Genomic DNA, 17,344 nt, shown 5'->3' with positions numbered 1-17,344 from the left:
GTATGAGAGTTCAAATTAGAGATTGAGGATTCGAATGGACTCAAAAGATCTGCCAAAACATGAATAAAAAAAACTGAACCGATTCAATAATACTTGTCTGTACTGTGAGCTAAGGTTGGGCACATAAAGGGCTAGGAGTGTCCAATTTGATTGGTAAAAGTATGAAAGTTCAAATTAGATATTGAGGATTCGAATGGACACAAAAGATATGCCAAAACATGAATCAAAAAAACTGAACCGATTCAACAATACTTGTCTGTAACGCGAGCTAGGGTTGGCCAGAGCAAAGGCTAGAAGTGGCCAATTTGATTGGAAAAAGTTTGAGAGTTCAAATTAGAGATTGAGGATTCGAATGGACACAAAAGATCTGCCAAAACATGAATCAAAACAGTTGAACAGATTCAACAATACTAGTCTGTACCGTGAGCTAGGGTTGGGCACATAAAAGGCTAGGAGTGTCCAATTTGATTGGTAAAAGATTCAGAGTTCAAATTACAGATTGAAAATTCGAATGGACACAAAATATCTGCCAAAACATGAATCAAAAAAACTGAACTGATTCAACAATACTTGTCTGTACCGTGAGCTAGGGTTGGCTAGAGCAAAGGCTAGAAGTGGCCAATTTGATTGGTAAAAGTATGAGAGTTCCAATTAGAGATTGAGGATTCGAATGGACACAAAAGATCTGCCAAAACATGAATCAAAAAAACTGAACCGATTCAACAATACCAGTCTGTACTGTTAGCTAGGGTTGGGCACATAAAAGGCTAGGAGTGCCCAATTTGATTGGTAAAAGTATGCGAGTTCAAATTGGAGATTGAGGATTCGAATAGATACAAAAAATCTGCCAAAACATGAATCAAAAAAACTGAACCGATTCAACAATACTTGTCTGTAGCGTGAGCTAGGGTTGGCTAGAGCAAAGGCTAGAAGTGGCCAATTTCATTGGAAAAAGTATGAGAGTTCAAATTAGAGATTGAGGATTCGAATGGACACAAAAGATCTGCCAAAACATGAATCAAAAAAGTTGAACAGATTCAACAATACCAGTTTGTACCGTGAGCTAGGGTTGGGCACATAAAAGGCTAGGAGTGTCGTATTTGATTGGTAAAAGTATGAGAGTTTGAATTAGAGATTGAGAATTCGAATGGACACAAAAGATCTGCCAAAACATGAATCAAAAAAACTGAACCGATTCAACAATACTTGTCTGTACTGTGAGCTAGGGTAGGGCGCTGGTAAGTTGTAGTGTAAATTGCCTACATATCTGAGAATGCAATCTTGCCTGTAATTTATTGAGTGAATTGCCTATTTTTAGGAAAACACGATATCTTACCAGTAAGTTATAGTGTAAAGTGCCTATATATCTGTGAACGCAACATCCTATCTGTAATTTGTTGAGTAAATTGACTTTTTTTCTAAAAACAACATATCTTACCTTTAAGTTATAGGGTAAAGTGACTATATATTTGAGAACGCAATATATTACCCTTAATTTATTGAGTGAAATGCCTGTTTTTCTTAAAACATCGTATCTTACCAGTAAGTTATTGAGTAAATAACCTATTTTTCTAACAACACTATATCGTACCAGTAAGTTATAGTGTAAAGTGCTTATATATCAAAGAGGGCAACGTCTTACCCTTAATTTATTGACTAAATAGCCTTTTTGTTTTCTAAAAATATCATATCTTACCGGTAAGTTCTAGTGTAAAGTGCCTATATATTTGAGAACGTAATATCTTACCCGTAATTTATTAAGTAAATAGCCTATTTTTCTGAAAACGCAATATCTTACCCCTAAGTTAATGAATCAAAAGCATATGTATCTGAGAACGCAATATCTTACCCGTAATTTAATGAGTGAAAAGCCTATTTTTCTAAAAACATCATATCTTACCGGTAAGTTATATTGTAAAGTGCCTATAAAGGGACACAAAAGATTTGTTAAACTAGTAATGAACCCAAATAAACCAGTTTAACAATACCAGTCTGTACTGTCATCTAGGGTTGGTTGAGACAAAGGATAGGAGTGGTCAATTTGATGAGAAAAAATATGAGAATTCCAATTAGAGATTAGCCTTCAAAAGGACACAAAAGATATGCTAAAATAGGAATGAAACAAACAAAACCAGTTCAACCCTACCAGTATCTAGGGTTAGCTAAGGCAAAGGCTATGAGTGGTCAATATTATGGGAAAAATTTGAGAATTCAAATTAGAGATTGAGGCTTGATCGGGAAACAAAAGATTTGCTAAAACAGAAATGCAACAAACTGAACGAGTTCAACCATACCAGTTTGGGCCATGAGGTAGGGTTGGCTAAGGCAAAGGCTAGAAGTGGTCAATTTGATGGGAAAAAAAAAATATGAGAATTCCAATTAGAGATTGAGGCTTCAAAGGGACACAAAAGATGTGCAAAACAAAAATAAAACAAAAAGAACCAGCTCGCCTCAGCCAAGCCTACCTAGTCTTGCCTTTGTCAACCCTAGATGACAATATAGACTGGTATCGTTGAACTATTTCAGTTTGTTTCATTTCTATTTTAGCATATCTTTTGTGTCCCTTTGAAGCCTTTATCTCTAAATAGATTTCTCTTTTTTTTTTTTCCCATCGAATTGACCCCTCCAAGCCTTTGCCTCAACCAACCCTCGCTGACGGTAGAGACTGGTATGGTTGAACTAGTTCAGTTTGTTTCGTTCCTATTTTACCAGATCTTTTGTGTCCCTTTCAAGCTTGCATCTCTGATTGGAATTCTCATATTTTTTTGGTTCAATTTCGGGTTTAGGCCAAAGAAAAACTAGAAAAATGAGATAGACAGAGAGAGCAAGAAGGGAAAAAAATAATAAACTGACAATGAAGACTGAGACAGGAGAGAGAGAAGAAGACATAGACAGCGGAAAAAGAAGAAGGAGAAGAAGAAGATTAGAGAGGGAGTGTGGAAAAAAATACAGAAAAAAGAGAGAGATGGGAGAAAAGAGGAAGAAAAAAAAAATTAGAGACCGACTGAGTGAGGAATGAGGAGGAAAAGAATGAAAGAGAGTGGGAGAGAAGGAAAAAAGAAATAAAAATAGAGAGGGAGAGATGGAAAGTGGCGGAAGGAGGATGAGATATGGTGTTAAAAAATCATGGGTAGAACTTGCCCCTAAAAACAGGCTTGTACTAGAAGGGTGCCCATGAGCTCTAAAACCACTCTAGGACATGCTATTTTTCCAGTGTGAGATCTTGAGTCCTAACATGCCACCACGCTTCCGTACCCAATGTCCTCGTTGGCCCACTCTATCGACACTAACCCGATGGTAGCCCTTTCCTTCCTTTGAGGCAGCTTCACTCACCTATCAGTATTCAATGACTCAATATCATGCCCATACATAACACTGATCATTTTAATCTAGCCTATAGGTCGCCCCTTCCGTGGATTTGGGCCTAGTTGCATGGTGAAACCTGGCTCTAATACCAAATGTTTACAACCAATAGGTAACACTTGCCCCTAAAAACCGGCTTGTAAGGGAAGGGTTCTTGTGAGCTCTTAAACCACTCTAGGATATACTATTTTTCTAATGCGAGATCTTGAGTCCGACATATGGGGAGAAGAAAAAGAAGACGCTGGTTTAGGCGACCAAAACATACCCAAACCAACCCAAAGGTTTGGTTTCGGCAGTCTGACCGGGTTTTGATGCGAGGTGTAGCGCAGTCTGCTCCAGGGGGGTCATGCCAATGCACAGCCAAAGTTTACTGTAGAGAGGAAGGATAAAAATAGGAAATGGAGAAAAGAAGATAGGAAGGATTAAGTAAAGAAAGTGGCAGGGATTCAAAGGACAAAGGGAAAGACGAAATCCCATTTCCTTTTTCTTTCCCAAGGGCCTTCACTGTTTCGCACTTCATGGCTCTTTCTTTAACGATTATGCTTATCCAGTTATACATGTTTAGAGTAGACAAGCAAATGCGTCATTTCGAATAATTTTGAAACTGGGTATAAAATTCATTGTAATTTGGGTGTAAATCAATTTCTCCGTTCGATAGAGGCTTTATATTTATGGATTTGAAATATATAGATTTCTTCGGTCACCGAAATTTTTTCTTTGAAATTCAAATGTTTCTATGGAACCAGTGTCTTTTTCAATAGACATGTCACATACGACAAGCAAAATACTGAGAAAAAATTTCATTGCAGTTAAACGATAACAGAGATAAATGCGGAAAACACAAAAATAAACTTATTCCTGTTTGTACTCAAAAAACATGGTACAACCACCATGCAGGTTTTCATGGCAAAGTTATCGTCGTCCATATCAGTAGTCATCACCTCTGGATATGACCTCTTTGCAGGTTGGCCGAAGCAAAATGGTATGCTCAAACTGAGATACATAACTGCCTTTAACATCACAGAGAGGAGGATAGGGCTGCCATAAGAAAAATGAACGAGGTTCTTCGTCAGCACCAATTGCAGGAAGCGATATAGTGAAACAAGGCAGCATATTAACAAAAGCTATGTTGTAATATATTGAGTTCAGATGAGCATTACAATCTGACACATCTACATAAATAACTCTGGTGGAGCCACTTTAGCAAACTACGGTTTTAGGAATGCAGATTGGCACCAAAGAAATATTCACTTTTTATCTCTGGTAGAAGTCAAGGATACTTGCAAGACAACAGGATGAACAAAACTTGACTGAATAGTACTCACGCTTACGTCTCAGAAATTCAGAATGACACCAAACAGCTAAAGAAGAATAGGTTGACAAAAGCAAATAATATAGGGTTTATGGTGCTGGTTTTGCAACAATTAAGACTGCTGAATATGTGGGGCATAAACAGAAATTCATGTTGGTCTTTATTTCAATTCCTCATTGGGCAGTTTACTGAGAAATTGACATAAAGACCAACATGAAAATCCAACATGAGTACATAACTCAACTAAATAAAACAAAAATACTAATATTGCAATAAACTAGCATGCACACTTATTATTAGCTCATTAAAGTCTTCTTAACCATAGGTTTCCTAAAGGAAAGCATGACTTGTTATAGATAAGCAGGTGTTACATGCATCAGAGGAACTTCAAACGGAAAAGTTTCATGTAGGCCTCTACTGATTAAATAATTCAGCAAGCCAGACTCCTGTCTCCTTCAAGAAATCATCTTCTCCATCAATTAATCAGATTTTTTTTCATGATGGTGCCTTTTGCCTAGATTTCTGCCAAAAATAGGATTTGACCTCCACACGACAGCACCACTTGACTACACTAGTACTAGTCTACTCCAGAAAACAAACCAGCATAGCAACTTACATCATCTATAAGATTAATCTGTGAATTTTTTCCATTAATATTCTTTGATAGTTTCATGGTGCCATTGAAGCATTTAATGCTTCTTATTTTCATTAATCTGTGTCTTTTTCCGGATTCTTGATTTCCAACCTAAACTTACTTGACAAATATTTTCAGAGACAACTTATCTCAATTAGTAAATTTTCAAATAAATCCTTTCCTTAAACATGTTAGAAGTTTAGAACACCAAATTGAAAGATATGCAAGTACCATCTAAATCCTTCACTTGACTACCAGCAATTTCAGCTTTAGTCCAGAAGCATATACAAGTACCATGTAACACTTTAAAACTAGCGTTTGAGTGGATGAATTTATGTAGCAGCAAAGACCATTACTATCATCTTGCTGTGACCACAAAGCAATTCAGGGGGGAATTCCTATCTCCCGACATAACAAAATCAAACTACACCACGCTTCATAATACCAAATAGTGATGGAAAATTGGTATGGAAGCACAGTTGTATTAGGATGAACAAGTTGATTGATGAAAAATACCTGGACAATGCCAGCATCACACAAATTCTTTAGCGCCATAAGATATTTCGTCTCTCCCAGGCGGTCTAAATACCGCCTGCAAAAGGCCAAAGTGGAGAAGTTCTTGTTAATTGTTGCTAGCAATTGCTTTGCCCTGGGCATCCTCAATGGGATGTGGCCAACTTCAAAATTTTTCATGTAATGGCTGCACTCTAGATCTTCTCTGACATAACCTTTCCCTGAATATAAGTTACATAACATGGGATAGTTAGCACAGCAGTCACAGTGAACTACTACCTATTTCACATCAGATTCCTGCCAAATACAAAAACTTTCTTTTACCAGTTGATGCAAAAGTTTCAATTGCAAAAAATTCACCCTCTTCCATTTTCGTCTGCTCCCCTCCTTTCACAATAGGAACAGATTTTCCAGCATGAATTTGATAACGTCCAATGCTATGTCCATTCAAGTTTCGGATACTTTTAACTGTTAGACAAAGTCTACGTCACATGTACAGAATTATCAACAGGACATCTCATAAAAGGGTTGTTGATAAATGAGTAAAAGTGGCAAACTCATTACTTGATGAGCAAAAACAAAAATCAACAAGAAAAACAAAACAAACTGTTTTCAGAGTCGGTTGCAGAATACACAAGGTATGGTGAAAGAGTGAGAATATTGTAATAATGCCAGTTATAACGCTTAACCCTTTTCCTTCTCCAAGTATGAGCCAAACTTATGTTGACTCGGCCAGCTAGTGAAAAAATGAGAATATTGCAAGTCAATGGGAACGACACAGGGTCAGTTATTGGAGCCATAATTTCTTCTACAAATTTAATTCAACAAATAATTTTAAACGCTTAGTCTGGTTGACATAATCAGTTAAGAGGAAGAAGTTACTAGGAAACACGAGCCACCAATTTGACCGCATACAGATTCATTATTTCACCACCAAAATTCATCAATTAATTTAGTTCTGAAAAAATATTGATAGCTCAGTAAGACGATTGATGAGAAACCCGTGCAAGGATCGACAAAGTGACAAGTTAGCAGCTATATTTGACTTGGCTGGTTTCGATGCATTCAGTATAAGCTGCATGTAGTTTACACCCAACTATGTGTTATGCATTGATATTTTAAAGCAATCATGAAAACCAATTTGGTTTTGGTTAGTTGAGGCAATTTTAAGCCGTCTAAATGACAGAATATAACTATTTTGTTCAAGACAGTGATAAGCAAGTTTTCTTGTAAGGTTGCGACAAATAAAAGCATGCTCTGCTCTATCTAATACCCAAAATTCTAATGGAAAGCAAGTTGGTCATGGATATTATGTGTGTAACTGCACAAGAGTTTTGGGTTTGGTTATGTGATTTAGCTAGAATGTGTCTTGTACCATTTACACTCTCATAATGAAGAACAAATATCATTCTCAAAATATTTGCGAGGTGAAGGCTCCACTCTTTTTTAACAAGTAAACTGCATAACATGTACTCTCTGATGAGTGTAAAAGATAGTCACATCACATGGAAAAATACCTTGATACACCTTTCCATTGATTTCAACCTCATACGATTCCATGACTTCTTGGATTGCAGCACCAACATCACAAAGACGCACATCAATTCCAGACTCCTAGAAAAATACAGAGTCAACATATTTCTGAGTAACTAACCTTTCAATTAAAGCACTAAATACAAATTCAGTGAAAAATTATATCCAATTAACATGTAATGATAAACAACCATAAGCTAGTTACGAAAATAATTTCATTCATAAGCAAGTTATAAGTTAAAACAATGCAAAAGCGCACCAGAATGATTGCAAAAGCAGCATTAAACTAGAGGGAAAAGAAAATCAAATACACAGAAACTCTCTACTTCTTAAGTTGGAAGCAACGAAGGAGATAAAGGTATCAAATACTATGAGTTATGGTCTTACTTTCTCACCGTCCTAATATAAGGCGGCATTTGTTAAATTGTGTAATTAGCTAACCTGTAAGGTGAACAATTAGGAGCTAAATTTTAGGCCGGTATATGTAAAGACTTATTTTTCCCAAAAGAAAACGAGTGCAGATGACTAGGAGTGATCAACTAGTCATATAGGCATAAAAGTATTTACGAAATTTTCGTCCTTTTCATTCTCTTGTCTTCTTCCTCTATTCATATCTCTTCAAAATATCTAGAGGTGGAATAGCTAGATGGTGTGGTGTCAAACCTATGAATGAGGTGATAGTTCGTGGTGATTTCAGGTTGCTCTATGAGGAGTCTACTACGATGACTAGTCAAACCTAATAAGCTCGGGTTTTCTACCTATAAATAGGAAGGTTGGGCTAGGATTGAAATCATGAACAAAGAACTTGTTCAACTGCCCTGTTTTCCATCAAAACTTTAGATTGAAAACCAAAGTTGAGAGCTTAGTTTTTGCAGTAGTAGTTTTCCAGTTTAGTTTCTTTGACATGTCATCTTTTACTTTGAATTTGAGTTATTTGGTTTTGGGTGTCTAGTAAAGACACTGCTACGAAAGGGGAGCATGAAGACAAAGCAATGTGGCACGGTACACGATCCAGCTTGGTGGTGGTACTGTGGTTGGGACTGTCGGGTTCCTTGTTTTCTTTTCACAAAATGTCATCTTATTTTGTTGAATTTGAGTTTTGAATTAATTAAGACATGACACTTAATTTTTAAAATAAAACTAATCAGGTGGCATGTCCCACATGCCACACCACTTGGGACTCAAATTTGGTGCCATAACATTACTCAGGCACACAATCCATAAGCACCATTATATAAATTTTCCCAAATATGTAGCCATTGATTTAAGCTAATATGTAATTGAAAACAAGGGCTAAATACGCAAACACCCTTGAGGTTTAACGTGTTTTCACAAAGCCCAGCAAGAGAAACCAAGATCAACTTTAGAATAATTCAAGCTTTGAAACTCACTAGGCATAAACACCCATCTACATAACAATAAATTCACAGTAAGAATAAGCACGAAACTAGTTAACATCACTTCCCACAATATGTTCCTCAAAATAAAGAAGTTAATTAGTTCCAATTATTCTGTAAATTCCTCTAGTTTAGGGTCTGTTCAAAATCCAATGTGAGTCTGAATTCCCATATAGAGTACTAATTCTGGAAGGTTGTAGGCTTATGATTAATTATCTATAGGATTCAAAAAAGAACAGGTTTAGAGACAAAGCAATGAAAGAAGAATTTATTGGAAGTTGGTACATTAAACAAATGAAACACTTGCTCTACATATGAATGGAAATTAAGACAGAAAACCTATTAATAATAAAGATAGAGACAGGCTTCACACCAAAATTCCCATCACAGGAAAGTAGACCAGAAAATTTCTGATAACTAATTTATTCTTTTAGTTCATGCCTTTGCCTAAGCACTTACATATATTTATAGCCAAGACTAGCATTTAAAACTCAACTACAAAGCCTTTTCCAATTTTCCTAATAAAAACCTAAGTTGGGTAACTCCAATCATTCTGAGTGCATGCACTAAGACTTTATTAGAGGATCTAAAAAGACACTAAGTAGATTAATAGAGAAAATTCAAGAGCCTTCTAGAAAACTCCAGCAAGAGAAAGACCAAAAGTCTTTGATGGAGAACTCCAAAAAATATGAAAAGTCCTTGATGGTGAACTCTAGAAAATGAAGAGCAGCTAATTGGTAATTAAAAACCATTAGAACTCTTAATATAGGAGATTGGATGATTAGCAGCATACACTCATGACAAAGAGGAAGGTTTGGCAACTTGAAGCAAGCAAGTGCTATGTATCACAAGTTTGGCTTCGAACGTCAGTCCATAAATAGGTCTCTCATCTGCTATGTCAGCAATGTAACTAAAAACCACCCGAAGGTCTAAAATTTTGATAAAATAGGTTGCAATGTGAAAAAATTGAAATTGTATCCCCCACTTTGAAGAACACCCCAAACCTCAGGTAGTAATTTGTAATTAGCTCAACAAAGAACTACTATTAGTGAATTGAAATAACTAAAAAATTGGCTTCTTCTTTCTCTTTTCTTCTTTCTTTGTCACTTCTGCATAAGGGTTTCGTAAGAGGTAATGTGCTCATAGATATTATGAAATTATCAATAATGATTTAAACTCAAGGAAATATATATCAATTGTCTTACAACTAGTGATAGCATTAAACGGACTTGCTTTGCTACAATTATAAAAATTTACGGACTACAATTAACAATAATAACAAAGAGCCTCTAAAACTAAGGACGCAATTGCTCATATTTCACCTCAATTAGTATAAAGTATTAATGTAACCCTGAGGAATGATACTTAATTGTGTTGCATCGTGTAATAGATACTTATCCGTCTCACATTATGATCATTTGCATAAAATTTGAAGTCAGACTCTATTATCAGCTCAAAGATCCTATCCTCAAAGTCACAACAATAATCTTCAAACTTACTAGCAATACTTTTGGACTCGAACCATACAATTGTAAAGAATTAGGGTCACATGGAAATTATAACTAGATTTGCTCGATTGATACTTATCTAAACTATAGGATAAAAAAGTGTATTTAAGCAATTAACCTTTAACAGGGGCGGTATAGTACCTTGATACCCGTATTTGTTGCTTCACGTGAGGCTTCAAGCAGTGGATCAAACATAGGATTGAACGCTACTGTAAATGCACAGTCAACTATACATCCTGTAAAGTCAACAACAACTCATGCTTGACAACTTGCCCATGCTTACTAGAGTTCACCAAGAGTTGACTTCTCCACAGGATTTAAAACACAGAAGTAGAGATTGAATTACCGTCAACATGAGTTCCAAAATCCAATTTCATTACATCATCATACTGAAGCACTGTCTTGTCGCCTGTATTTGGGGTCCAATGAGCAGCAACCCTGACAATAAGAAGCGGAATGAACACAAATAGAATTATGTGGCGAACAATAGAAGAAATTAAATTCACAGGTGGATATAAAAGGTCTACCAATTCAAAGAGCATCCCGTGGGGAAAGCAATGCCTGCTTCCAGACCATTCTCGGATATTAACTTCCGAACTGTGTTCTCCAAAGTCTCACACAAATCAGTCATCAACATTCCAGGCCTTAAAATTCCCTTGATGTATTTCCGAACCTAATTAAAAGTAAACAACGCCTCCAGCTGATTTACTTTCCCAGGTCAAGTTATGTTAATTTAAGCAGTAGTACATTCACATAGTAAAACTGCACCTGGCGATGAACTTCAGCTGCTCGACGAACCGAATTATACATTGGTTTTTCAACACGTTCCAACTCCCTCTTCTCTTCAGAGGTAGACCTCCACAGGTTGCTGAAACACAATACCAAATTTGACTATATTGAAGAAATATACAAACAAAAGAAATACAATAAGTAGCACAGATCCAGTATCATGCAAATGAAACTTGGGCCTAATATAAATAATAAAATGATTACACTAAGAGCATATTCCATTGATGGTTATTTTCCATTACCAAGGGCAAAATGCTCCTGTTCATGCATTCCAAAGGAATTCGACCAGAAACTGGTTTGAGTTTCACTGCACTTAAATTAACCCAAAATGCCTGATGAAAACTAAAGTACAGCAACTTGCACACTAGACTACCACAGGAATAAACAAGAATAAGTAAAAGTGAAACTGAGACATTTTCTGCAGTCCAACAGAAACAAAAACACCAAAAAACGAAATCTCTTACAGGAAAGCTGCAGTCCAACTTGCCAAAATAGAAGAATGAAATATCCTGGAGACATTGAAGGACAGAGAAAACCCAATTGACTTTATCCCATAACACCTCCTCCATGCCAACTATGATTCTCAAAATTCCTCTCATTCCCAGCGTTCAAAAAATTGGCCTAGGCGGGAGGACACCACCGCGATTTCACCTTAATTGTTAGGGTAGACGCCACGGAGTTAGACGGCGCATGGGTGTGTCTGGGCACCAGGGCGAGTCAGGTCCTTTTTTAAAATAAAAAATAAAAAATAATTTTCCTGACTTTAAAGAAAATCACGCTGCCTCTCTCTCCTCTTAAGTCGTCCCCTCTCTCTCTCTCTTACGACAGACCACCACCACCACCAAGCCTCCACCCGCGACGACCACCACCAGGTCGCGTCCTACGACCTCTTGCCCACCAGTGACCCACAAAGGAAAGGGAGATGACGAGGATGTTGAGTTTGAGTCTGATACCGAGAGTCTTTGAGGGATATGGAGAGGAGGAAGAGTTAGACTTAGAGGCCTAGCCTTTTATTTCAAGTATTTTTCTTTTTCGTACTATTATAAATTTATTTTTCCTCACTATCTTAATTTATATATCCCTTTATTTTGCATGATTTTGGTATTAATTTATAATTTATAATTTATAAAACAAAAAAAAAGGCCTAGGCCCCAATTACTCCTCTAGGCGCTAGGCCCCTGCCTGCTGCCCGCCTACCGCCTAGCGATTTTACGAACATTGCTTATTCCACTCAATCCAAATTAACCAAGACACAGCCAGCACACTACAATTTCATTCTAAGAGCCGCCAAATGCCTTATGCGTCTCACCGAAAGGAGGGCAATATACAGCTGGAATCACCCAACTCAAATTAACTTCTCTAGAAACAATCTTAAAGCTATACAGGAGTGACAAAACAGATGATCCACACTTTAAGCGTTATGCACTATTGAAGAGAAAGACATTTAGTCTGCTCCTTCGAATCAAATAATAGGTTTTAACTCTAGCATGAGCAATTATCCAAGCAAAAAATGTGCACCTTACGAGGGTGCTTTAGCCTTCAAATGTTTTTTATGAAAAATAAATTTACTTTAAAACCAACTATTGTACAAAATACAAAGAAAAAGTGGACAAGAGGTCCAACTTCCCCTTGATACCAATAAATAAATCTCAGACTATCCCGCAATCCAAAAAAAAAACATCGGCTACATTTCTAGAAGCTCACATATCATCATTATCCTACCAAACTAGAAAAGGATAAATCTCCAAGGACTAGATTCACTGAAGCCTCACTAAAGCCTCATTAGTAAGACTTCTTTTCCTTTGACTTCCCAAGGAGATTCCAACTGATTCACCTCATTATTAACTGCTTCTACCCTGCTCTGCCAACATCCTTCCCCTCATAAATAACATCAGACTTCAATTAAATTATTCAATTCCCTCTTCCATCTTCGCTTTATTTCCTTTACAACTTTTCCCTTTCCTCGCTTTTCTCTCATTACCTTCAGCTGGTACTAGAAACAGATCAAACGTTGCCATAAATAATCCCAGTTTTCCCCACGATTCCATGTCAAAAAACAGGTACCTTCTTAATTATGGTACTAGAGACATTTGGGTTAATTATTGCCCCAGAGCAGGATTGCCTATTGAACTAATGTTGAACCACATACCCCAACCAAAGTTACTAAAAACCTTAAAATAAGTGCCGTAAATTGCATAAGCAATACAATATACTCACTCGTCTTTGTACTGTTGAATTTCACCCTCAAGAAACTCCCCAGATGGAAACAGGTCAACAACAGGAATAGATGGTGGATCAGTCTGCGCTTGCATAGATTGTGGATTAGTCTGCTCCTGCGGTGCTTTCTTTTTCCTGCAGATAAGGAAAGAAAGTAACAAAATTTATAGTGAAATCGTTCAAAACAAAACAAATATATATAGTAATACCACACAATTTTCCTTACTTGCTTTTACTTTTCTTCTTTTTTTTCTTTGCAATGTCTGCCAAAAGAAAAACCAAGCGAGAGATAGAGAGATAGAAGGGTGTGAGATGCAGAACTTCATACATTACAAACACATTAAAATGCCCTAGTAAATTATTAATTATAATTTAATTAAATTTCACATTATTTCATTTGCCAAAAGTTTTCATTTCTAATTAGGTAGGCACACCATAATCGAATTCATAACCTGGGATGCGGATTTTACCACCACTTAGATTCTTTGATACAGAACTACTTAAGGAATGGAGGAACCGATGATTTAGTACAATTATAACTTGAATACATCAGAGTGCAAATGCAAAGGGGTTTCCTGTTTATATGGTAAATTCCAAATATAAATGTGACTAGGTAATTTAACAACCTCTCTTTTGAAAGCTTCATGTGTTTTCATATTTTTCATTCTTTTCAATAACATTACATTAATTGAATTGAAGAGTCTGTTGGGCATAAATTATTAAAGTAGCAAATAAACATTTTCAAATTGCCACATAGGTCAACAAACTTTTATTTGAAGAGTTTAGTTTACCATTGGAGATGCTCTAAGAGTAACATGGCAGTTACTTTGATATCAAAAAATCACCTTTGTCGTCATCTTCATCGTTTTGCAAAATTTTAGATTGTTCGGCGGCCTCCTTATTGCCATTGCCATTTATGGGCTCAAAAGTCTCATTTTCTTCAAAAGGGACGTTTTTATTCAAATTTACCTCCGCCATCCGCAATCACCTGTTAACAGAATGCACAGCACTTGTCAACCGAACATAGTGAAAAGGGAAAAAAACTAATAACATCAATTTAGAACATGATAATACAGTTGTTCTTGTTCTCAATCTTGATATGTTATCCAGGGTCTGCAGAGAAATAAAGGACCACAGTAAGGGTAGTAAGCTCAGTTGATGGGCTTGGCGTTAGAGGTAGGACCAACACATGTACATCAAATTGCAAGGTGAATATGAAGGAAATGGGACGGGGAGATTACCGGGGGAGTCGAGCAATTTGGGCGCAGACTTGCCTGGTAAACCGTGTAGAGACAAACCTACAGCAAAAGAATTGTACTCTGATCTGTTGATTACACAGAGATGCCAATTGAACCCTAATTCACAAAAATGGGAGATTTTGGGTAGAGCAGATGAAAGGACTGTAGAATTAAAAAGGTTAAAGAAATATCGGGTGCTGGGGCAAGTGGGACTGAAGTGACGGAGAGGGGAAACACTCTGAATTGTGTATAGGTGAAACCCTAAACCCTGGACACGCCTCCAAAGAGGGGTATGTATGTGAGTATCGGATACGATTCCGGCCCGATACGGCGACTTACGTATGGCGTATCGTTGAATTCATGTTGACCAACGGATACTCCCCCGATACGGTCATCGCTATGGACGCCAGGGATTATTTTTAAACATATCTGGAAAATTTTGTGCTTGGCTTGGAACATATCTCGCAGCCTCACCATAGAGAGGGAAAGAAGATGGCGTACCTGTATTTGCAGCAAGCTCTTGAGGTGCCGCGTTCTCGTTGCGCGAGGTGTTGAGCGAGGAAGAAGGGAACGGCGCTGTGAGGAAGGAGGAAAGAGATCACGCGTATTTTTTTTTTTTCTCTAGCTCTCTATGAACGACGTCGATTCAGCTGGGCTTTCTATTCCATTTAAGTTGGAACGCACGTTGAGACGCTTACCCCTTTTTTCTTTTTTTTATAGGAAGATTCACTATTATACCAAATGTAAGAACCTAAATTATAAAAAAACTTTATATAAAATGGACATTAGAAACACACTCAAAGCCATTTAACCACAAGGTGTGACAAACTACCACCTTTAACTAGCAAACTGCCTGATGCCTCAATGACAGGAGTTTGAAACCAGTTGGAAACACTTTGTAACCAGAGGCAAGCCGAATTCCGAACAGGAATTTATCCCACCTTTCGAGTGTGGGAATACCTTGTGATATTTACCCCCCCCAAAAAATACTCATTTACAACATAACAAATAGACTTTTAAATTCTTAGAAATTACAAAACTGCCATCAATTTCTTAAAACAAATCAAATTCCAAAACCTCATAAATAAAAACTCACAACACTCAATAAAGCATCAAAGTAATTTAATAATCAAAATTAAATTCAATAAGGCCCGCTGGGTTTTTTTGAAATTTGTTTATAGAAATTAAATGACGTAGAGTTGTTCTATATGACTAAATATCTCAAATATATAAGGTTAGGCATCAATAGCACTATAAATTAAAACTTGTGCACAAAATAGATTTAAGAGATTCAGTCCATTATAAAAACTTGTTTTGGGCAGATGCTGAACGTTTCCTTTAACCTTATACATTAGACAAGGGCAATACACAAATCTGGGTAATTTCTAAATGCGACCATCCCACAAGCACTCACAGCAAACTTTGCCACCCGTCAAAAGACTCTCGACTTCCTTAGGAGGGTTCAAACCCAGAATGCAAGCACGCTCCCACCTTTCAAGTCTGGTCATCCCAACGCATGGTCCGTATGCCATGTTCATATCAAATTGCCTCAACAGCTCTTCTTGCTCATCATAATCATCTATCAACCAAAAAAGAAAAAGCGTCAAACCCAAAAATAAAACTGCATAGAAAAATCTGTCACTACTCGAACCGTATCCAGTTTAGTGATGCAATTAGATGTGGTTTCCTTAACCCTTGATTCAACAGTGGAGAAACTTTGAGAATATATACAAAAACAAAAGAAAAGAAAACAGTTTATTAACAAATACAAGACATCTTAACAAGATTTATTAGTTCAAAAGAAACATTGAAAAGTGAATTTTTCTATGCCTAAAAAAGAAACCGTTTTGGAATTCGAAACAAGAATTCACACCTCCCCCTTATGTAAACTGACTTCATTCAATACACCCGAAATCAAATCCCGCCTTGTGTTATATTTCACACTGGAAATTCCACTTCTGTAGAAAGTATATAAATATGAACCCTCTTTAATTGATACATATAAATTGTACCGTTCCGTTATGTATAAATAACAATGTACTAATACCACATAAACAAAAACAAAAAATCAAATCTAACACATACCAAATCTCAACCGGAAGCATGGACTAGGTATACAAAAATTTTAACAGCATACCTATTGGGTTGGTAGGACAGATCCCGTTAACCCCAGTAAGAAAATGCAACCAATCAACTCTTTTCGTTAGGTAAATTGATATAGCCGATAACTCTGAACTATTGGGGTTTCAAACTTTCAATTCAAATAAAGACAAACAATAATATGCGGAGTAAAACCAACAATAGGTGTAATTTGTGGATCTGTATCAAATTATATAAAAACTAATGAATCATCCACCAAATTCTATTGTTTTAGTCCTCAGATGAAAACTCGCCTAAATGTTGAGACGCCCAATTAAACGGAGAATAAGAAGGAATTTGGCAACGCAATGGGTACAATACATCGCAAGAAAATGCTGTACTGAAAACCCTAACGAATATTCAGACAAAAGAAAGAAACCCTAAAAAATACAAACCAAGAAGAGAGATGGACCTTTGAGGTCTAGAGAAGCGTGTGACATAAGTGCGGTGGGTTGGGTGACATCCGAGCCGAAAGAGGCAGCAGCTGGGTGAGTGGTCGATTGAGATTTGTTCTTCTTGGAGATACCACCGCCGATGCTACTGCTTTTCCTTTGCCTGTAGAAACCTTTCATATTCATATTCCCTGGTTTTGATCTTGTTGCCATTCCTTAACACCTCCCTCTCTCTCTCTCTCTCTCTCTCTCTCTCTCTCTCTCTTTCAAATTTCGAATTCCTTTCTTCTTCAACAGAAAATAAAGGCC

General features: G+C 36.8%; 2 protein-coding genes across 3 annotated transcripts; both read right to left on the bottom strand.

Moving 5' to 3' along the window:
• Positions 1-4,063: 4,063 nt before the first annotated feature.
• LOC117618597 (methionine aminopeptidase 2B) lies at positions 4,064-15,172 on the bottom strand. 2 transcript variants are annotated; one of them, XM_034348237.1, is made up of 12 exons: positions 15,006-15,172; positions 14,112-14,254; positions 13,493-13,529; positions 13,267-13,401; positions 11,029-11,128; positions 10,788-10,933; positions 10,607-10,698; positions 10,402-10,496; positions 7,340-7,436; positions 6,147-6,290; positions 5,826-6,043; positions 4,064-4,401 (listed from the first exon to the last, which is right to left on the bottom strand). In XM_034348237.1, exons 2-12 carry the CDS (start codon positions 14,242-14,244, stop codon positions 4,291-4,293), a joined length of 1,308 nt encoding a protein of 435 aa, XP_034204128.1. In that variant the 5' UTR covers positions 14,245-14,254; positions 15,006-15,172; the 3' UTR covers positions 4,064-4,290. The 2 variants fall into 2 exon arrangements, with proteins under 2 accessions (XP_034204128.1, XP_034204129.1); XM_034348238.1 differs by lacking the exons at positions 13,493-13,529; positions 15,006-15,172 and having other exon boundaries at positions 14,112-14,222.
• Positions 15,173-15,758: 586 nt separating this feature from the next.
• On the bottom strand, positions 15,759-17,341 carry LOC117618806. The gene is made up of 2 exons (XM_034348540.1): positions 17,056-17,341; positions 15,759-16,083 (listed from the first exon to the last, which is right to left on the bottom strand). Exons 1-2 carry the CDS (start codon positions 17,246-17,248, stop codon positions 15,890-15,892), a joined length of 387 nt encoding a protein of 128 aa, XP_034204431.1. The 5' UTR covers positions 17,249-17,341; the 3' UTR covers positions 15,759-15,889.
• Positions 17,342-17,344: the final 3 nt, after the last annotated feature.

The sequence above is a fragment of the Prunus dulcis genome, chromosome 2, assembly GCF_902201215.1.
Source record: "Prunus dulcis chromosome 2, ALMONDv2, whole genome shotgun sequence".
NCBI lineage: Eukaryota > Viridiplantae > Streptophyta > Magnoliopsida > Rosales > Rosaceae > Prunus > Prunus dulcis.
This window is presented reverse-complemented; position numbering and strand designations above follow the sequence as displayed.

What these genes read in the sequence shown, in the direction of transcription:
- LOC117618597 (XM_034348237.1), bottom strand. Translation starts at nt 14,244, where the DNA reads ATGGCGGAGGTAAATTTGAATAAAAACGTCCCTTTTGAAGAAAATGAG. An exon ending in TGAAACTTTTGCATCAACTG is followed by an intron (nt 6,044 to 6,146) that starts GTAAAAGAAAGT and finishes ACTTATATTCAG; the next exon opens with GGAAAGGTTATGTCAGAGAA. An exon ending in GTGATGCTGGCATTGTCCAG is followed by an intron (nt 4,402 to 5,825) that starts GTATTTTTCATC and finishes TTCTTATGGCAG; the next exon opens with CCCTATCCTCCTCTCTGTGA.
- LOC117618806 (XM_034348540.1), bottom strand. Translation starts at nt 17,248, where the DNA reads ATGGCAACAAGATCAAAACCAGGGAATATGAATATGAAAGGTTTCTAC. An exon ending in CGCTTCTCTAGACCTCAAAG is followed by an intron (nt 16,084 to 17,055) that starts GTCCATCTCTCT and finishes TTTGGTTGATAG; the next exon opens with ATGATTATGATGAGCAAGAA.